The sequence below is a fragment of the Podarcis melisellensis genome (assembly GCF_964234715.1).
Source record: "Podarcis melisellensis genome assembly, chromosome: 2".
NCBI lineage: Eukaryota > Metazoa > Chordata > Lepidosauria > Squamata > Lacertidae > Podarcis > Podarcis melisellensis.
Window position 1 is genome coordinate 41,500,448 of NC_138529.1, and position 22,537 is coordinate 41,522,984.

The window sequence follows — 22,537 nt, forward strand, 5'->3', positions numbered from 1 at the left end:
TACGTGCATCATTCAGTAGTATTAATGGGGTCACAGGGAAAAGACATTGTGCGGATATGTATGGAGGGACATCTTCTGAGGCGGAACTGCTCTTCTCTGCAGGGTGTGTGTTCCTGCTCTTCCTCAGTGGCAGAAAGTGATAGATTGGCTACTTTGCAAAAGGACACTGAAAACAGGTTTGGTAATTTAGTTTTTATGGAGGAATTCAACAGAGCGCTGAGGAGTTTGCTCCATCCATGCAAGGTCTACTGCTAGCCTGATGGAACCATGTTCCCTCTCTTCCCCCTGCATGCTGTTTGGGAGGTTCTCCTGGACCCTCCAATAATTTGGGAGTGCATAGGGGGAGAGGGGAATTCCCATTGCACAGGCTAGTGGGACATGTTAGCTGACTTCAGCCCTCAAAGATCAGAAGCACAATATGACTGATTTACAGATAATGAGTGTTGTAGAACCTTGTGTTTGTTTATGCAGGTCTGGACGGTAGATAGAACCAAGTAGGCTTGATGGGGTGAATGGAAGAGAAGGAGAAGCTATTACATGAAGTAGCCCACAGTCCCATCTCAGAGGCCACAGTGGTTATGTAATGGCTAATCCCAGTCCCCTAATATCCGCAATGTACTTATATAGCACATCTCCTCGGAGGTACAAAGGGCAATGGCCCGCAAGAGAGCCTTTTCCATAATGGCTACAAAATTGTGGAATTTCCTCCTTACACGGGGACATCAGACACTGTTTCTTGGCACGGTCATTGAAGAAGCACATCTTCTCATTGGCCTTTGACAGCTGAATCAGTATTGCTAGTCAGTGCTTTTTTCTGAGGGGACGCAGAGGTATGCATACCCCCAAAAATTTTGTGAATCTGTACTTTTGTCCATTTACTGTATTTATTTTTCCTGATTTGAGCAATAAAATGGTGATTTTCTTGAGTAAAAATGAGAGTACCCCTAAACATTTTTAAAGAAAAAAAGCACTGTTGCTAGTGTCTCCCCATATACCGTCTGTTTTGTTGATATGTACATATTGCATTGTATGGCACTTTGGGGTAGGACTGTTTTATTTTTTAATACTCTTTTTTATTTTTTTAGATGGAATCTGCCCTGGGAGTTTATGATGAAGGGCGGGTAACAAAAGTAAATGATGATGATGATGATAGTATATGCAAGCAGAAATACATTTGCTGTATGTTACAATTTTGTAGATATAAATAGAATTAAGGTGGCCTGAGAGAAAAATAGAGAATAACGGTATGTGGGTGTACGCATGCGTGTCTGCTTTTTCACATTAAAATCTTGAGTTACTTGTGTCAAGTGTGAATGCTATTAATGTGGAAACAAACAAACAAAAAAAAAATCAGAAGCCTCTTAGTATGCAGACATGCAAAATAAATTATGATGATACTGACTTTGTGTCAACTCCTTGCCATCTGCTCTGTGTAGAGATGGTAATAAGTGAATCCTACTTGTTGCTGCAAGTGAATGTGGGAACTAGCAGAAACTCTTGTTAACAGACAATAGTTACCAGTTGGGCTTTAAGCATTAGTTTAGCTTTAAGAAAATGCGATACATACAATTTTAGTAATAAAAGGTAAGTTTTCTGCTAGTGTGCAGTGTCCCGAGGGAACAAGTGATACTGCCCTCTAGTAGGCAGAATGTCTTTTAAGCGAAAATCATGGTAGTGGCACAGATGAAACTGATGTTTATTTGGAGATAGACAATGCTGCTTTTCAGGGTATTGAATGCATTATATTTTGTTGGTATTCATCCTCCTACTTTCATCTCTAGTAAACATATTCTGCAGGTTTTTTTAATGCTTGCACAACAATACATGAACTTTAAGGGTGGTATGTTGGCGGGGAAATGTTCGCATTTTGTTTTCACCGTGATGTCTTTTCAGGATTTTTACTGCTATTATTTGTATTAATTTGCCATTTCAGCTTGTTCTCCATTTCTGTTATTGTTCAATATTTGATATGGATTTTAGTTATTGACGTGAATTGTTTATGTATGTCACCTTTTAGAGTGGAAAGACAGGGCAAACATTTTTAAAAAGTACATCAAGCCCGATGAGCCACGGTGCCTCTACAACTCCTATTGCTTGTTTCCAGAAACAAGCTGTGTTTGCAGAAACAGGCTGTGACTGTGACATAGCCTGACTTATGTGCATTTCCAGCTGTACTACAGTTATACTGTGCAGGTAACTTTTGGGGCTGGACCTAGACTTAGACATGCGGGACTTACGTTAGTCCCATTAACTGGGACTTAATGGTTCTGCTCTAAGCATGTCTAAGTCAAGATAGAACCCAGAGTCTCCCCGGCCTGCCCACTGCTTTCCCATCTCCCTCTCACCTTGGTGGCCCCAGAGGCCGGTTTGTTGCTGGCATTACGGTCAGCGTTTTGGAAGCCTGGGAGGTAGTTGAAGCTGACCCGCTGATCGTCCATCCGCCGGCTCTGCGTATGCGCCAGCATATCCATGAAGTTGTCCATCTCTGGGGGTGGGCTGGGGCTGTTCTCTGCCCAAGAAATGGAAAAGGGCATTAGGGAAAGGCATACAGAGGGAGCACAGCACTAGGACTGATCCTGCCTCCCTTAGGAATCATGGACTTCTAGCAGTCAGTATTTGGTATCAAATTCAAGCAGAAAGAGCACCCTCCCATTAGCACAACAATTCTCTGTGGAGTATAAGGGACGCAGGTGGCGCTGTGGGTTAAACCACAGAGCCTAGGACTTGCTGATCAGAAGGTGGGCGGTTCGAATCCATGCGACGAGATGAGCTCCCGTTGCTCGGTCCCTGCTCCTGCCAACTTAGCAGTTCGAAAGCACATCAAAGTGCAAGTAGATAAATAGGTACCCTCCAGTGGGAAGGTAAACGGCATTTCCGTGCGCTGCTCTGGTTCGCCAGAAGCAGCTTAGTCATGCTGGCCACATGACCCAGAAGCTGTACACCGGCTCCCTCGGCCAATAAAGCGAGATGAGTGCCGCAAGCCCAGGGTCAGCCACGACTGGACCTAATGGTCAGGGGTCCCTTTACCTTTACCTCTCTGTGGAGTCAGCTTTCCTGATACAGAACTGGGGGTGGGTAAATGTATCAGTTTTTGTTTCTCTCAGTTACTCATTTACCCAATATTACACTTATGCCTACTATACAATTTTTCACAAAACAATTTCTCGTAATTTGAATTTTTAAATATTTTATCTGATATATATGTATTTTATGCACACTTTATGCTGCGGCTGCCATAGATCCAGGATTTCAAAGGTGGAATCGACATCTGGGGGGAATTTCCAAAAGGTGGCGCTTTGTCCTAGATCTTAGGCATGTGGTTTTTTTAAAAAAAAGCTCAACAATTTGGGGGCTTTCCTTGCAAAAGTTCAACAGTTTTGGGGTGTCCTGGTTTTTACTTTTTGAAATATGACTACCCTGAATATGCATTTTTTTGGTACATGCTACTTGGCTGGAGAGCTGCATTACAATATTTGGAGAAGTATTAATTTCAAAAGATGGTTGCATTTTGCTCTGCGTATTCTTTTGAAAAGTGCAAAAACAGCTTCACCTCTAAATGCAAACTGAGGGAGAAATTTAGCATAGTACTATGGCAATTGTCGCATCAGCGCAAGCTTTTCAGCTTGCCAGGAGGAATGATCCCCCCTTTCCTCTTCCCATGCACTGTCCTGGGGGTTTCCCCAAACCACCCAGAACCATTTTTTGGGGTGGTGGTGGAAGCTCAGTTGTGCTAGAGGAAGTCCTTGTGTGGGCTTGCATAAATGGGACTAGATATCAAAGCCCTACCCTGAATCAAATCTCTCTCTTATCCTTACTTCATTGTGCAAAGATGCTTCCAGCTAGCTTTGTACCTATGATCCACAAATGCATTGGAAGACTTTATGACCTAATAGAATTTCCCAAGCAGGTCCATAATAGTTGTTCACATATTACCAAAATCTGAGGACTGGGGTCAGCAGTTTTATGAGAAAATGGCCTCCAAGGAGAGATGGACCTCACCTAGGCTTCGGGTAGTCAGGACCAAGAGCTGTGCTAGCTTTTGCAAAAATGTGCCCACTGACCAGAACTTGCCCCCTTACTTGCCCCTCTCACCCAGCCTTGGTTAACTCACTCTTCTCAGTGTCTGAGCCGCTCTTGTTGTGAACAATCTGAATGTTGCATCGTTGCTCATCCATGCGCCCTCCTTGTACATGGGTCAGCAGACTGAAGAATCCTTCTTGTTCTGGGGAACCCGACTGCAAAACAAGGACAACAAATAAACAGGGCCTGACATCATCTATTCTGTGCCCTTGTGGGTCCTCCCCTCTGGCTGGCTTTCATCAGCAACATGAGGAGCAAAGCTGTGTTGTTTCCAAACTTTTGCCAAAGCACTCAGCAGGAACTGCTGCAGGTAGGTGAGACACACACACATGCCTCCAATGGGTTTTTCAACCCTCTTATATGGTGCTGGATTACAAACAGTTATGCAGTGTCTTCCTCTGTTGATCCTATCTTCATCTGTCAGAGCTGGATTTTTCTGGGAAATAGCTTCCTTTGCCTTGTTGAACTTAACCAGTCAGGAAGTTACACAGCTTCCTATACATTTTACGTACAGTACAGGGATGTGTAGGCATAAGATAGGCATTACCAGTAGCAGTACTTAGCATTTATATAGTGTATTTTGAGTGTACAAAGCAGTTCACACACATCATCTCAATAATCCTTACAGCAGCTCTGCAAGTGCCTCTTTACCCTGGCTTTTGATGTTTGAAGTGTATGTTTTTGGACCCAACTACGCACACATCACATTCAGTATAATGCCGATTTCTGTTTCCAGATCTGCTTAGTATGGCAAAAGTTTCCTCATCCCTTAATTTACCCCATTATGCTGGCTGATTTTCCAGTGGATTGAAGGTTGGTGATCAGCGCACCCACCCATCTTTTGACAGCAGTTGTGCCAACTTGAATAAAATATTGGGATGGGGGAGGTAAGCCCCACCCCACATAATCAATCACATGATGTGGTGCATGCACACCATTTGAATGGCAACGCCCCTCAACTTTGAGGGGGGAGCCCCCTCAAATAATTTATTGGGGGAGCCGAAGGCACCTTGGCCCTATGTTTGACAGTCACTTTGTTTAAAGTCTGAAAACAAGGGATTTTTTGTAGCCTAAAGCCTAAGATCATGTTATGGACCATCTGCACTGTGAGATAAGTATCCTTGCAGTTAACAATTCTCCTTAGGATCATATACCTAGACTGACACTGTCTTGTTGACGGACTGCTCCTCGGAGCACACAATGACACAAGGCCTCTCAAGCACACTCCACACATGTGACAAATTTCCAGCATGGCTATAACTTCTTTGTAGAACACTGCTTGTCTTGTACAGCTAATACAGCCATGTATCTTTCAAGGTGTGCACTTGCTGCAAGAACCCACAGTCAACTGGGGCTGCCTACCACGTGTGCAGGTAATGGAACTGAAACAGATGAGGCACATGTAATTTCCTACACACACAAGACCTACAAAGGAACATAATGTGTGAAGCTGCTTCCTTAGTCACCAATATGTTCAGGCTAAAAAGAAGCATAAAGCCCCAATTTGCTCTGGTGCATAAGAGCTGAACTAAGCCAGCTGTGTCTGACTAAAGCAACTCTGAACAATGGAAAATCCACCCACCTCCCCATGCAGCCGCCTCAATTACTTAATTCCCAATACTGCTAACTAGTGCTATTTTTCTACAAAAAGAGGTGCCAGAACTCACCATGAATGCCTCCCTTGCAGACCCTCCAAGTGTCCCTATTTTCCAGGGACGTCCCTGATTTAGAGAAGCCGTCCCGGTTTCTGATTTGATCCCGGAATGTCCCGCTTTTCCTTAGAAGGTCCCTATTTTTATTGGAGAAATATTGGAGGGTATGGAGCTATCCAACCCCCGAGCCATCTGAAGGAAATCCAGTATAGGGAAGGGTTTTTTTAAATGTTTAATGTTTTATTATGTTTTTATATACGTTGGAAGCTGCCCAAGGCGGCTGGAGCAACAGAGTAAGATGTGTGGGGTATAAATAGTAAAATTATTATGGAATGAGACATCCCTATTTTCATCGGAGAAATCTTGGAAGGTATGCCCTTGTTCTCTTACAAAGGCAATGGCGCCCACCTGAGAGGTGCTGGAGGGGAGTTCCAACTGAAAAAAAGCCCTGCTGCTGAACACATTTCTAGCCATTCTCAGTCTCTGACTATCATTTGCCTCCTCATACCAGATTTCTAAGCTGTTCCTACAGCCTCTTTTGGAATGCTTTTATTCAAACAAGTCACTTTTATTTTTCTCATTGATATAGTCAAATGACATCCCTTAAGAGGCTTATTTCATCAGAAAGCTAGGTTTCCCCACCCCCACCCCCTGTCCTTCTTCAAATAATAATTATCATAGGTAATATAATAATTATCATAGGCTTTAGAAATGATAGAATTGGATGTGCAGGTTTGAGGTTATTTTTTTAAAAGTGTGAAATCTTCCATTTGCCTTTTATCCATCTTGTGAGTTCAAGGCTGATCAGAAGTTTGAATTGGGGTATTCACAGCTCAGTGTTTTAACTGTTAAATGTGATTTAACTATTATATTTTATGGAGCTAAGTTTCATTTTGTACAGTGTTTGAATTATCAGGAAAGGCAGCAGGTTTTTAATGGAATCCACAAAATCCATTTTCATTCTTTGCCCAGTTGTTGTTTTTTTTGTCAATCCATGCACCCCATTGGTTTTGTTTTTTTAACCTATATCATAATTGGCTCCATAAATTTGTATACCATTTTGTGTTGGCCTAATAAACATATTGCCATAATATGGATTTTGGAATTTTTTATAGTGTAACACAAGTTACCTTTTCCTTTTCTTTAGAAATTAATTTTTCATTAGAACATTAGATTTTCATATTAAAATGCAAATTGGGTTTTAGGTTCAAAGAAAATTTATTTCACTATGTGGGAATAATGTCAACATTCACTTCAGGAAAACCGCATGGTTAGAAAGCCATTGATCTCACTCAGGTATGTTTTTTCTGTTGTTACATTCTCTTTCATCTTCTAGATATAACTTGAGGGCTCTCAGCAGGTCAGAAAGTTTCTTTCTGACTTGAATATGAGGAAGACTATAGCCTTTTACAAAAACTAAAAAAAAGAAAAGGATTAAAATCTATACAATTTCCTTTTAGGACTTTTCATTTTCTTTTCACAATGAAGTGTCTGCAAATGCATGCTTTGTTCTTTACTTAAAAAAATGCTGCTGGATACACTACCAGGATACAACGCAGCTGCTTGCTTTTTTAAAGATTAAAAAAGAAAAAATATTTCTTAGACACAGTACGAAGAATAACAAACAACATTACACAAAGTTTGACTTCTTTCCTGTTTCAGTTAAGAAGGGGAGTGCAGCTATATACTGAAGTGCTGTATACTGAAGCGGCCTGTGCTTAATATTTTGGGGAACTGTTTTGGGGTTACATCACAGGGCCTAGGAATAAAAACTCCCTAAAATCAGCACCCTCTGTTGTGTGACAAGCCTGTGACTTGTTGTGATAGTGTAGGTGGCCACAGTGGAGCAATTAGGCAGCTGCAGCCTCTGTCTCCTGGCAATAGTAGTCCTTAGTTGGTATTCTTGAACATGTCCCAATGGAGCCCAGGTAGCCTGCTCCTAATCTGAGACAGCAGGCACAAACACAAAATAAATTACCCAAAATGAACCCAAACAAATTATATAATGTACTATTGAAAACATTATTTGCACAAGTACATCACTCCCTTTATTTCCAGTGTTCAGGCTGGGAGTGACATTATTTATGTAGCCAAAATGGTACTGGCCGTGTACAAGGCAAAGGTGTCAGCAGGTTTGGAGAAGCGCCAAGATTTGCAAAAGTAGAACAGAATGTAAGGAAAAATAGTAAACAGGGAAAAGGGAATCCTCAAACAGCCAGAGCCATAAAAACTCAGAGCTTCATAGCTTTGCGAGGCAAGGGAATGTCAGTGGAAGTGCAAATGGAATGGAAGGTCCTGCAATCCACCACCACCTCACACCTTTTAAAGTTTAAAAGTAATCCTGCTGCTTATCCATGCACAACAACACACAACCAACCTGTAACTGTGACTATCTTGTCACATCAGCAAACACTCCACATTTGCAGTTGTGGAATACAGATGAGTATGTGTGTGTTTGCATATATGCTTCGCATTGGCTACAAACTAATTGTATCAACTCAAATAAATAATATTCCAAAGTATCTGAAAACCTGCACCCAAAGAATTGTAGCATGAGTCCAAATCAATATGTGAAATTGCCTCAGATTATTCCCCCCTGAAGCTGTCTCCTGTCTTCAGACTCCCCCTTCTTAGCCCATTGCCTAGTTTGTTCCTCTCCTTCAATTACTGTGACTCGGGGCACCCCAAATCTTTCCTACCTTCTGGGTTCTCTTTCCAGCCCTCAATCTGTTTCTCCGAAGCTATTCCCATCCCTGGACCCTATATGTATAAAAGGTTTTCCATTAGAAAAGCTGGCCTGCAAATATCTTGACAGAATGTTCATGAACATTCATTGTCGCACACTGGCTCAGCAAATGGTTGTACACCGGTACAAGTGTAATACAGTACAGATTGTTAGAGCACTGTGATTTATTGTAGTATGATGATAGGATCAGGTGCATCAAATAGGCATGAACAAAATTGCATTGACCACCAAACAACAACAACAACAACACCACAATTCTAACACAATAACTTAAAACAGCATAAAGCTGTCATGAGTCCCATATGCAGAATATACTGTTACTGAAAGAGCCAGACAATTGTGGTCATTTTTCTAAGTCATCTGGCAACATTTAACAATCCCCAAACCCCTTATTTCTAGGGTTGGCAGCAACACACTTTTGTCTCTATTACAGCTATCTACAAATAGTTCTTCATAACCCCCTTTTAGCTGTTTGTTTTTTTAAAAGTGTTGCTATTTGGTTCTCCCATTGTGCCCTATTTATATTTCTCTCCCTATATTGTATCAAATAATAATTCTTCCATTGCATTGTACACTCACACACAGAAAGCAGGTAGATGGGAAATAACAGCAGGTGGGTGGGAAATCATCTACATATAAATGTGTGGAAGACAACACCCATTGCTTGTTTATAAATCATTACCACAAACGTAGACATTGTAAACTCTGCATCTTAAATTGGTCTATTCCCCACTTGCTCTTCCAAACCTGAGAGCACTGATTCAAGGAAGCACTGCAGCCTATTACCCTTGCCATACTGGTAATGAAATCAACCTTTGCTCTTCCTTATTTTGAGACAGAGCAACTGAATTCACCACATCCTCCCACAATTTCACAAAACAATTCAACCAATATCTGACTGCATTGTACAGCTGCAGAAGCATTATTTACCATTTCACGGTTAAGTGGGTGAAGAGGTTCTCAAGGCAAAGATAAGCCAATATATAAGATTCAGAGTCATAGGGCTCCAATCCAAGAGGTACAGTAGGCCTTTTCTGTGTCAAGGAGGGTTACTCATTTTGGTGAGCAGACTGAACAAAGAAGTAGCTTTGCAAAGTTTTCCATGTTTACAAAGTTGCCTATTTGTTTACCGACTATGCAGGCATCAAGTATACTGGAGAAGGGATGGTATTACTAGAAGTAAGGTTTTATTATATTTTTATATATGCTGGAGTGGTTGGGGAAACCCAGTCAGATGGGCAGGAAACAAATTATTTAATCATCATCATCATCATCATCATCTTGCCCTTCTCCACCATATAGAGGAAGGGATGTTTTCTTCCAAATCTATAAGCTATCATTTGCGGGGGAAGCCATCAACAAAGGTGGCCATTTACACGACACAGAAATGTGAAGGGATAAGAAATAGATCACTGTCAAGCTGAGGTGTCCTGGCACCTTACTAGCTCCTGGCTTCACGTCCTCCGATAACTTTCCAGCATTGACTAGGGGAAAGTGGGGAAGGATAAAGATCCAACTACAATGTTAAGGAAGAACAATAAAGGGAAGTGTTTGGATGCAACAGGGGAGTTGCTTAGGGCAGGAAGGCCTCAGGTATCATATAACAAGGTCACAGTATATAGAGGAAGGGAGTGGTGATTGTGGAAGATGAATGCACAATACACAATATACAAAGATGATGGGTAGTCAATAACATCTTAGCCCTAGGGGTCAGGTGGCAGGTGAAACTGGAAGCAGTACACATAGAATCATAGAGTTGGAAGGAAACTCCTCTAGCCCACCCTGTTGCTGGTGCTTGATCTGTACATTAGCTTTGAAAGAAAGACACCCAACCCTAGCGCATTAGGAAACCAGAGGTATGCTTGGGTTAGAAAAAAACACCAAGGGTACCTTAGAAACCAGACATGAGAGGGCAAAGAGAACAGAGCACCCTATTTGAAATCAGCAACTAAGAATTGGCAGGGTTAAGCTGATACAAAGGGGATTGAGGCCAAATTGTAGAGGAAGTGATAGACATGGAGGGGGAGGGAGGAATATCAGTCAGCACTGGAGCGAAGCCAGCAAGTGTTCAGAATTAAGGCATTAATCTCCTTTCTAACCGTGTGGTCTGGTCCTCCTGCTGCACTAACTGAAAAATTAAACTTAATGGGGGCATTTGGCTACAAAGATATGCTTATTTATACGTGAGGTTAGTCACTACGTCTGGCAGTGTGATTCAAATGAATAAATGTGGCCCAGCTAGGCTTTTTTTTTTTACCATCTCAGACTTCAAGGCTCAAGTAACCACTGACAGGGACTGACATCTCTTCCCTAAACAGTCTGCCTCATATATTTTCCCCCCAACCACTCTTAGCACAGACTCTTCATTCAGCTCCTTACTATCAGGCCCGTTTATTTTTTAATCTAAAAACCACAGCTGCTTTTTTCAACACTCTTGAATTTTCAACATCCTTCAAAATGAAGGGTCAAAGAATGGTCAGAATATTATTCTCAGGAACCTCAGAGTGCCATGTTCCTTACCCAACCAGATATTGCATTTGTCCTCTGTCTTGCTACCATGTTGCCCTAGATGTTCAAAGATGTTCGTGTTTCTACTATAACCCTTTAATCTTGTTCAGAATCCCTAGTTTCCACAAGATGTTTTCCTGTTGAATTGGTGCTTCTTGTGTTCCTGTATCTCAGAATATGGCCTTGCTTTGAACCAGGGGTGGGGAACCTACAGCCCTCCAGATGTTGGACTTCAACTTCCATCATCCCCAGCCAGCATGAGAGCTGTAGTTCAGCAAGAGCTGGAGGGCCACAGGTTTCCCACTACTGCTTTAGCCTGTGAAGTACCATATGACTAGAAAGGTCCCAAGAACCAAAGAATCTAGACCTCGTTGTGCAGAACTGCTACCCCATCAAGCTGGGCATCACTTTGACAGCATTTTTCTTTAACTTTTAAAGTTGATAAAATGATTTTGTGTTTGTACATGCACTCTCATGTAATCGCCAGTTAGCTGGAAAAAAAACAACCTGTTCATATTCTAGTGTCTTTCAATTATATCAACTTTATATCATTAGTTCTCAGATTTAAATGCGGTCAGTAATATACCAATCCATAAAGTGAAGTCACTGAAGGAAAGGGTTATTGAGTAATGCTCACGAAAACATGAATCAATGTCACACAAGAAAGCAAGGCCATTGATGACAGAAACACACAGGGGTTATAGACAAATAGATGCTGGCAATGTAGTCACACAGAAAACCATAACTGGAAGAAAGTGTCCCATTGCACACAACCAACTAAGAATGACTATCAGATGTGGAGGGAAAGGGCAGAACACAATGAGGAAACTAATAAAGGAGAGAAGGTTGACACCTGAGCACCAAATGAAAGGAGTGGGAGAGAGCCATCAGAAACGGACATGTCGGAATGCTACCAGAACAGAATGTGTGACGCATTTTCGTTTCAAAAGGTGTCCAATTAATTGTGGGTCCAACCTGTCCATAAATGACTCCTGCTCCTTTCAGCCAACCCTATTTTTGGATAAATGCCACTCCCCCAGCCCGTTCCCCCACCCCTGAGCCCAAACTCAATGGCTGCCACAGACATTCTAAGTCCCACAGCGGTGGAAAAACTGGATGAAGACCTCTATTTGCAGCCCGTCACACCATGTCCAGGCCAACCTTACCCCGCTTGATGGGTTGGATGCTGGCGCTGCCTCTGGCGCTGCCTCTGGCAATGCCTCTGGAGCTGGAGCTGGTGCTGAATCTGGCTCCTTTTTCTCCTCCTCTTCAGTTTTGGCTTCTACTGTTGTCATTGTGAAACACCCCTCCTGTAAGTACTGCTCAAAATAGGTTCCTTCCCCCAGCGAAAAAGCTGTTTATCCCCTTGAGTTGGTGGTACAGGACCTGTCGGCGCTGTGCACTTTCCCTGCCCTCTGGCCACTCTGACAGTCCTGATGCCCGCTGCTCTTAGTGATTTATACAGAACTAAAGCAGCAAGCACCCCCTCGCCGGCTCAGTGCCACCCTCTCCCCCGCACAGCCTCACTCTCTCCACACAGGAGATCAAAATCCATATTTTAATAAACACAGGCGTCCAATCTGCTCCCTCCATCGGATCCCCGTAATCTGCATAAAGATTATCCTGGATAATTGTCTCAAAAGAGCCAACACACACTTTGTTAGTGAGTGTGTGTGTGCTTATGTGTTCCCATGTGTGCACATGCACATGTGTTGCACCACAAGGAAACTGAGGAAAGCACATGCCTTTCCTTCTTGCCACTACATTTGTTTTGATCTGGCGTCATCCAGGCTGCTAGCACAGTCCTTGTTTCCCTTGCCCTAATCAAGCCATGATCCGACTTCTCGTGATGTCCACTTTCAAATCAGATGTACTACACCTCTGACATGATACGACACTACTCATTTCGGGGCCTGGTAGCTGAGTCACCTACAGGCCTTAGTCCTTGGCCAGCCACTGTGAATTCTGGCTCAAGCTGACTCACAGCCCTCTGGGGTGATGTGGGAGGTAAGACTTGGCCCAGTCAAGAATACACTGCTACACATATGTGTGAACACTCTTCCTAGAGATATAAAAGGCCTACACTAATAAATGCTTGGCACAATAGTGACAGGAAGAAAGTCACTGGCCTGTACTAAGTAGGTAGCAATAAAGTGAATTAATCTCTAATTTGTTACTTCATTAACAGCTATCTGAGCATGGAATTTCCTTTCTTGCGCTCTTTGCTCACTCATATATTTAGCCCCCCACATTACAAATGAGGAAATTATTCTGACAGTGTTCTGCCACACCCCTATAGAAGTAAAAGGGTAATAGGAAACATCCAATGTTCTCTTAGGTAAGCAGGATCTTTCGATCCTGTCTTTATACCTTCCTTTCTCATAGTGGGACACGGGGATAAAATTGAACCAGGTAGTGGATTTGGTGAGCCCTTATTTCTGGCCCATGGAATAAAAGCTGAAATATATGAGTTGTGGCCAAGAAGCTTGTGTTCTGGATGTGCTTGCTGCATGAAGCATATTTTAAATTGTGGGAAACCCTTTCTTGTGTAGAAGTTAAAGTTGGAAGGTTGATGGTAGATGGGGATTGTCTGCAGCAGCTGTATGGTTCTTAAGGGAAAAGGTGGGCTTTCATAGCAAAGAAGTATATGGGGGAAAGGGCTGGGAAAGTTGTTAGTCATGAACTATTTACTGATGAGGGCTGGTGGAGAAAGCAGGTACACAGGCCGGCCCAGTCCACTGAGCCTAAATACATCTGCAGTATGAGGAAGAGCAGCTGAGTGTCAAAGTTGACCTGGTCCAGCTGGTGCAGTTGGCCAGCTGTTGAGTTCAACAGGTGGCAAGTGGATCTTTTGAAACGCAGGGATGCCAAGGGATTTGTACAGCTTTGCAAGAGCAACTGTGGCCCTAACTTCTGCCTCCAGATTAAAGCAGAGCCATATTGTTACTCTAGGCAACTTGCCCAGCAAATGTTGGCAGCAGGGTCCGGAATAGGGTGCACAGGACTAGTAAGTTGAGTAGAAATTGACCCTGATGGTAAATACCAACAAACAGGGTAGCCTGATGAAGGACAGAGGAGAGGCTTGGGGGACGGGTCATGTCACTCACTCACTGAATGAGGCATCTTGGTATTCTTGGTGCTGGTGTAGCGGGTGCTGGCATCATAGTCACCAAGAAAGGCACTAGGCAAGGCTTGGTACTGGCGGCCAGGCATGGACAGAGCCCTGAGAGAGCACAGGAAGAACTTCCGTGGACGCTTAACACTCCCAAGACTCTTCTTCTTCACCACCTACAAAAATGTCCAAGTCAAAGGATCAGATGGGGAAATGTATGAGGGATATGCTGGTTTCCTTACCCCCTGCCCTCCTCCCCATACTTGCCAGTTTCTTTCCAAACCCATTGGCTTTCTCAGCCGTTTGGATTCTCTGGTGATTGTCACACAGGTGGCCAGGCTTCTCAAGGCTTATGCTTTATGCTCCCCAAAAGGCCACTGAGACCAATTGTAAGCATTTTCTCTAAATATATCCCAAGTTCAGCAGTAACCTCTCATTTGAAAAAAAATCCATACCTGGGCAGACATGTTCCCACTTTGATGATATGATGTTGCAGTGATGGTCTGGGATGAGATATGCTGAGAGAGAAACATAATTAGACAACGTAGGCAGCAAGACAGGCCCCAACGAAACCGTTGCTCTATCTCAGGACAAGAGCCTCCTGGACAGTCTGGGTCATCCCCATGGAGCTTGCTAATTTTTTTGTTTAGAAATATATAGTGTTAATTCAGATCAGTATAGCCCTATAGATCTTGATGTTTCATTTCAGAACATCATAACTGTATATAAATTAATTGAATAGTTATCAGGGACAGGGCCTTCTCTGTGGTAGCATCTGTGAAAACACTTGCACAATCTTTTCACAGTATCCTGTGTTTGACATATCCTCTCTAGGACTTTGCTGGCTTTGAAAAAAACCATTAAAAAATCCAGAGAGCTTTTGGGTGATTTTATGGCACTGCATTTTAATAACAAGTTTATCTTCTGGTGTTGTTTTTAATGTTACTTAATGTTGTTGTCGCTTCATCTTATTGTTTAATATATTTCTAATACCTTCTGCTGTTGTTTTGTTGTCACCCTGGGAGGGTGAATACCCAGGGGTTGCCAATTTTTTTGAACTTCAGGACACATTTATAATTTTGATAAAGGGATGTGGGTAGCAGTTGCAAGATAGCTGCCATGTAGTGTGTGGCATATCACAAAGTGGCTATTGTCGGGCATGACACATCACAAAATGTCTGTCACATCTAAAAGAGCAGAAGAGACACAACCAAAAAATGGTGCAGAGAAGACTGATTAAAAATGTTTGCAACATGGGTATGTAAACAGCCAAGCATATTCCAGAAACTTCTTTCGCCACCAAAAAAAGTGAGTTTGTACTGAATTACCTAGACACTAGGGAGACTGAAGTACTTTGGCATGGTTTTTATACTTGATGTTCAACAAGCACTGTCAAATCACAGATCACATTTGTCGCAATGGACTGAAATCAGAGATCCAGCGCATCCCATGCCACAGATTTGTCAATTCTTATTATTTTCTCATCTGCTCCAAACCACAATCAAATCTGAGTCCACACCTACAAATTTTATATGTCTATAGGTTTTTCTTGGGGGGGGGGTGTCCTTGTAAAGATCACAAAGATCCATATGGCTCCACACCACAGATTTGGGTTGGCGCTAAAGAGCAACGTATCTGTAATTTTTATTTTTTCGAAGTTCATTGAGACAGATGTGTTCTGTGCCTGATGCTGCTTTTGGACATATCTTGCGTAAAGATCATGCTTGTGAAGGAAAAGTATTCATGTAAAGCTATACTGCATGAATAGATTTCAGGTAAATTCAGGGTGGAGGGGGCACAGGTCTGCCTTCATTCTATTGAACACCCCACCCCCCACCCCCACACTAGTGAAAATGAAGGAGAAATCCTGAAGCCAGTAACATACCACTTTCACAGGGAAGAAGGGCAAACCAATGGGGAAGGGCCATAGCTCAATGGCAGGAATCTACTTTGAGTGCAGAAGGTCTTGGGTTCATTCCCTGACATCTCCAGGTAAGGGATGGAAATGTCCTCAGTGCGAAACCACAGCCAAACAGCAAAGTAGGCAATACTGAGCCAAATATACCAAGGGCTGGAGCTGGTACAAGGCAACTTCTAACAGTCCTGAGTGAGGCATGCCCCAGAGATTCCAGCAACCCTTTTAAAGAAAAAGTGACCATTGGGGGGCAAGCAAGCACTCAGGCTATGTGGAGGCAAGCCAGTGGGTGGGAATCCACCCTGCCATCTCCAGCACCCCCTTTCTAAAATGTGAACAAGCATCTGTCCGCTCTGGAACAGGAGAAGCAGCTTCTGTGAAGGCAGCCAAGCCCCTGGCACTACCTCAAGTGTAAACAAAGAACTAAACCCCCTTCTTCAGGTTTTTTTTTTAAAGTCCCTTTAGCCAGGCCCAAAACAACACTTTGGGCAAGTGCTCAGTACTGCAGCTGCTGGCATGAGGTGGGCCTCACAAGTTCTGACATCGTCCCCTCAAACCTCTATGTACCACGGTCACCATGGCTTGCTCACCAAAGCCTAGTGGTGCCTCTTCTCCAAGTGAAGTCTTTGTTGCATCGAGACAAGAGGGGAGGCATCCAATCAAAACCACGACCCACTATTCCCGGCATCCAATCAAAACTGATTATTGCAAATGGGCGTGCTCAGGCCCACTCTAGGCCTAGTCAAAGAGACATACACCAAAGAGAATTGAAGTAGGCACTGCAGTAGGGCATGGTGGGGGCACTGGTGCCCATGGGCAGGGCATTGGTAAACCAGGGCCGCATAAGAGTGGGATTTTTAAAGTATGTTGAATGAAATTTAAATTTAAATATACCACAGCTCTGTAACATCTTATATTTTCAAAACATTGAGCTGGCACTGTGTAAATAAAAAAAAAGGCATTTATGTACTCACCCACCTTAAGCCAGGATTTGATACCCACAGTCCCATCTGTTTTGAGCAGAGGAGACATCAAAAGAAGCTCTCTCTGTGAACAAGTGCAGTGGTAGCTCATGTAGGTGCTCTCCCCCACCCCCAGCTGTTGAGGCACCATTCTTTTTCTTTTACTGCTCTTTTGGATGTGGCAGCCATTTTGCATTACGCCACAGCTATTTTGCGATTGGCACACATGGCATTTTCTCAATATTCCAAATGTGCTCATCGGTCCCAAAAGGTTGGCCAGTTATATCCCAGGAGGTAGCTCAACCCCAGGTCCAATCCAGAACATTCTGTGATGTCAAAATTCTCCTGGTAATTTAAATTCCTGCAGGGAATTGATTCATTAGATCTTTTAGCAAAGCTTGGATCACTTAACCAGCTAATAAAATATTTCTTCAGGATCTTACCTGGTTGCAAATGGATGCATGCACAGGAACCGTCTATAAAACGAATCAAAACACCACACAATCTGCATATATTTATGAAAATGTTTATACTATATTCTACATTTTTGTCTTTGCAAAAGACGCAAGTAGCTAACAAAACCTAGCCAGATGGGCAGGGTATAAATTTTTTATTATCATCATCTTATTAAAAAGTTTAACTCTCTTTTCTGTACAGATGCTCTTAGTCAAAAGTATATCATATTAGTCAAGATACACCCCTGAACACATTTGTCATGGCTGTATTGTGTAAGAAGTCAATGTAAAAAATGTGTTCTTTACTGATAGCTTTCTAACATCTGCTAAATGCAGTAATATTGCTGTCCAAGAATCTTTTTATGTTGTGTTTGAGAAAACATAGCTATTATTATAATCACACCAGAGAAGGTTTTGCAGTTTTAAGATAACTGAAACATATTCGTGTGAGCATGTAATTTTTGCATTATAAAGAACAGGTAATTGCTAGAGGAAGTTGGTGAGGAAAGCCTGCGAACAGACAGCAAACATGTTTTTTACCTGTAGACGTGATACAGAACAGGTTAATATGAGAGGTAATGTGAAAAGAAGGGAAATCAAGAAACTGTACCCTAATGGTGCTAATGGAGCAAATACGTAAGTGTGACATCACATTTCCACCATCTTATCTGCAACCTTGACATTATCAGCACCATATTTATCTGTAGGAACTGAGGAAGCTGCCTTATAGCAGATGAGAAACTATTTGTCCATCTAGCCTGCATTACCCATTCTGGCAGGCAGCAGCTTCCCAGCAGAGAAGCCTCTTTCAAATGGAGATGTACCTTTGGTATGCAAAGCACATACTTTACCTCTGACTGAGCTATAGTCCCTTCCCTTAAAAGAGAAAGCATTTTCCTACAGATACCTATAGTCTTTGCCATTTCCTTCCCTTTGGGTGTGTGATGTACTTTATGAGTGGGAAAAGGCACATCAGAACTAGTTTCCTTCCTAAACCTGATGGAGAAATTCTAATGACTGCACATACACCCATCGCCTGCCCATTTGTTCTTCTCACTTACCTGAGATGCTCACATCCACTACTTGTAGACAGTCCTCTGCTATCTCCATTTCCTTGCGCTATCAGATGCAGGGTGGATGGAGTTTCGTGGCCCCTGGAGCCTTGTTAGCACTAGCATCAGTGCATTTGCCAACTTAGCCAAAGCAAGTTTCTATGGCACCTGACTCCTCTAGGGAACGGTGGTAAGAAAAGAAAAGGAACAGATCGATATAGAGAGAAAAAACTGGTCTTCAATGGCCTTTAAAAGGAAGGTATGAAAGATAAAGAATTCCCCTATTGAAGCAGAGAATAACTTGAGTTGGAAACTCCTCTTGCACTGAAGGAGGGCAGTGTCAGCCAAAAGATATGTGTATGTGTGTGTGTGTGTTCAAGCGCAACATACTCAGCTTTAGAATGTCAGGAGAACACCTGCTTTAGGGTGACAGTAGCGGAAGTGCAAGTAGATAAATAGGTACTGCTCCAGCGGGAAGGTAAACGGCGTTTCCGTGCGCTGCTCAAGTGCAAGTAGACAACCACAAGTGCACGTAGATAAATAGGTACTGCTCCAGCGGGAAGGTAAACGGCGTTTCCGTGCGCTGCTCTGGTTTGCCAGAAGCAGCTTAGTCATGCTGGCCACATGACCCGGAAGCTGTCTGTGGACAAACGCCTGTTCCCTCGACCTATAGAGCGAGATGAGCGCCGCAACCCCAGAGTCGGTCACGACTGGACCTAATGGTCAGAGGTCCCTTTACCTTTAACCCCAACACCGGGAAACTCAACTGGGATTTTTTTTTAAGTGAGAGAGAACAGCAAGCTTGCCCTTAGTGGAAAAGCTGCAAGGGCCCCAACAGCCACAATGCAGGTGCAATTAAAATGGCTCCAAGTTGCTAGATCTATTTCTTCCCCACAGAAAATTTGGTTTCTACTGAATGCATATGAAGCAAACATATTTGCCTTCAGCGCATCTCCTCCAACCGCCGAACACAGGATTTAGAACCATCAAAATACAGCAGTCAGGCATAGGCTAGCTTGTACTTTGGTTTTTCTTGCCGGCATTCAATAACTATGTGCCAAAGGAAACACTGTTTTCATGAATATAGCATGTCGACTTAACAGTGGGTTCAAAAGTCCCTTGGGACTGTGGTGTGAGCAATCACAACAGACTAGTGAGCTAATTCAGAGTGGTGCAAGTGCTCCCTGACTGCTCCTTTCTTCATAGCCCTGTAGCTGCTTTTTAAAGGGAGCTGTGATACCAGTGACAGCGGGCAAGACAGATCAAACCCAGAGTCCTGGTACTATAGGCAGGGTTCAGCATACCTGCTTTAGCAAACTGGACACAGATGCTCTGGATTCATTCAGATGCCTGCTGTGATTGAGAGGTGTTCACCTTATGCTGGCACAACAAAAGAGGGTAATACAAATATCATGTAACCATCACGTCAGCTTTCCCCCCCTAGCTGACACAGAGCAGATGGGGTTAGGAGTTATTTGGAGCCTGTCCAGTAATTAGGAAATGAGGTTTTATTTCAAGCAATGGAAAAACTCTGAAGCCACTTTTGAAATGGCTTTGGACAGCGGTTGCTTACAAGGTTTTAACCAGCATTAGGGGCCAGTTGTGTAACTGTAAAGCAGCAACTAGCTGTTGCCTGTCTCCAGGAGGAACGGACTACATGGGCCATGGGAGATATGTAAGGTTTCAACCTAGTTGAGGATTGCTACAGAAATGCAACAAGGAAATGGAGGGAAGACCTCCATTTTTACTGGGAGGCTCTTGAAGCTGTAGAAAGAAGCATGGAGCAAGATAGGGAGGAACTACCCCAAGGCAACACCTACAGAATCAGGTTGGATTGCTATTTATTCACTTCTGGGCTGAAGATGGCTTTGCTGCCGTGTTACTGCAGGGCACTTGTTACTGTCTGCATAAGCCACCACAATAACATGCAATTGTATAACAAGATTCCTGCACAAATTACTGGGATAAAGTCTGCAAGGTGCTTTGAACATGATGTAGGAGGCAGCTTGTCACCATTCAAATCCTATTAAGTCCTTAAAAAATGAAGAAGCTTGGTCCAAAGTTTTTGACTGACCATGCTTGGACCTGCAAAACTGAGAGCTGGCATATTTCCAGAGAGAGGAATCCCTTTAGACCCAGCAGGGAGGGACGCAAGGTGATTGCTCTGCTCATGCTCTGGAGACTGTTTCTGCAGCAGCAAGTTGCTAGTTGGGTTTGGAAGAATGAGCTATAGTCTCTAAGCATTGATTTACTTATGCAGCCCTCTCCTCAAGATCAGGTCGAAACCCATCGAGGCACTAGCGGCTCCTAAACAAACATTCGTACTAATTCATCACCCCAAATCCACTACCCACCCACATGGCAGCTGCTGTACAGCAATTATCCAAATGGATATTAATTGCAGATGATAATTCCCAAGCAGGGATCAGGACTAAAAGCTCCATACACAGCAGATTGGGCTGGGGGTGTCCAACGCAGATCTACGGCAGGACATCATGTAAACATCTCTTACTAGGCTATTGGGGTCTCGACCCCACTCAACACAACTGGGAGGCAGCTGAAACCAGGCAATAAGCAACGGTTGGTTAGCTTGTATATCAAAAAAAGAGGAAGCCCAGCCCCAAAGATCAAGGAGGAACATGGAATCTCACAGGTATCAACAAATATCTATTCACACATTACAGAAACAGCAGCCCTAGTTTTAACACAGTAAGTGCACACACCGCGAGGTATTACAGCCAATCCTGGCTTGCTGGTGCTGTCGCAAACAGGATAAATATGTCTGAAACATTCATATCTAACATTTTAGTATACATCTTCAAATTCCTGTATACAAATCTGGTTACAGACAATCATTTTTTTCATTGACACTTTGGATTTGATGCATAAACCACCGCTGGTGCATTTGAAGAACTTGTGTTAGCTGCATAAATGTGAAGCTGCCCTCAAATGTCCTCTGGTGTTGGGTGTTTAAACGTCATCTCAGAGAGTCTTTCCACCTGCATCTATGATGCCATGAAATGGATTGGCTGGCACCACACTGGACCTTTTCAGAGGTGCCACTATAACATGGGATGGGGAACTTATTGCCCTCCAGATGTTGCTGTATAACTCCCATCATCCCTGACTATTGGTCATAAGACAAGAGGGCCTCAAACTCCCTACTCTAGTGCTTTAAGAACAAGCAGAAGAAAGTATTGGGCTGGCACACTCGTGTCTCCTCTTCACGCAAGGTTACAATAAGATCAGAAGCATCAGTTTCCTCTTTAAAACTAAGTAGAGCTCATAATAATAATAATAATAATAATAATAATAATAATAATAATTTATTACTTATACCCCACCCATCTGGCAGCACCTCCCTAGCCATTCTGGGAGGCTCCCAACAGAATACAGTATTAAAAACACGATTAACATCAAACATTAAAAACTTCCCTAAACATGTCTGAACTTGGCAAACTCCAATTAATTTAAACCATGGGTGAGGAATCTGTGGTCCAAATATTGTTGGACTACAACTCCCATTATCCCTGACCACTGGCCATGCTAGTTGGGGGCTGATGGGAATCAAGTCAAACAACATCTAGAGGGTCACAGGGTCCTCACACTTAGTTTAAACACTGGTTTGCTCAAACAAGCCAGGATCATTATTTTATGTCCCTGGCTTGTTTGAACAAACCAGAGTTTAAACTAACCAGGGTCCCCCAAGTTCAAATGTAACAGGGAACTCTGGTTAGATTAAAAGTGGAAGTTTCCAATCTCCTCGTGTCGTGGAGACAGGAGGGAGAAGCAAATGTAACACTAAAGTTTTATGTCAAGTCCAAACTGGGCCTCCCTCATCTTACATGAGGAAGTAGGGTGAAAAGAAGAGAGCAGGGCCACATAAACCTGCAACAAGATTTAAGGTTCCTAGCAAGATACAAAAAATTCCTTAAAGGAAAAAAAGGAGCGAGCTGATCCACCATCAAGTGGGATACCATCCTGCCTGCTAATTTCGTTTTGTGCCACTACCAAAGTTTCACAGCTTGAGTCACAGAACAAATTATGTAGACAAC

General features: G+C 43.0%; 1 protein-coding gene across 3 annotated transcripts in view; it reads right to left on the minus strand.

Annotated features, from left to right (window-relative positions):
- The window catches only part of PCP2 (Purkinje cell protein 2), a 27,362-nt gene extending 10,212 nt beyond the window's left edge, over positions 1 to 17,150 (minus strand). The window contains exons 1-6 of one of the 3 annotated variants that reach the window (XM_081900451.1): positions 16,546 to 16,579; positions 14,554 to 14,616; positions 14,094 to 14,274; positions 12,153 to 12,271; positions 4,112 to 4,235; positions 2,346 to 2,509 (exon numbers count right to left, since the gene is read on the minus strand). In XM_081900451.1, coding sequence (XP_081756577.1) covers positions 2,346 to 2,509; positions 4,112 to 4,235; positions 12,153 to 12,271; positions 14,094 to 14,274; positions 14,554 to 14,616; positions 16,546 to 16,557 — 663 coding nt within the window. In that variant the 5' untranslated portion in view covers positions 16,558 to 16,579. Of the gene's footprint in view, positions 1 to 2,345; positions 2,510 to 4,111; positions 4,236 to 12,152; positions 12,272 to 14,093; positions 14,275 to 14,553; positions 14,617 to 16,545; positions 16,580 to 16,991 lie in introns of those variants that run through there. The other 2 variants (XM_081900450.1, XM_081900449.1) reach the window with 2 other exon arrangements.
- Positions 17,151 to 22,537: the final 5,387 nt, after the last annotated feature.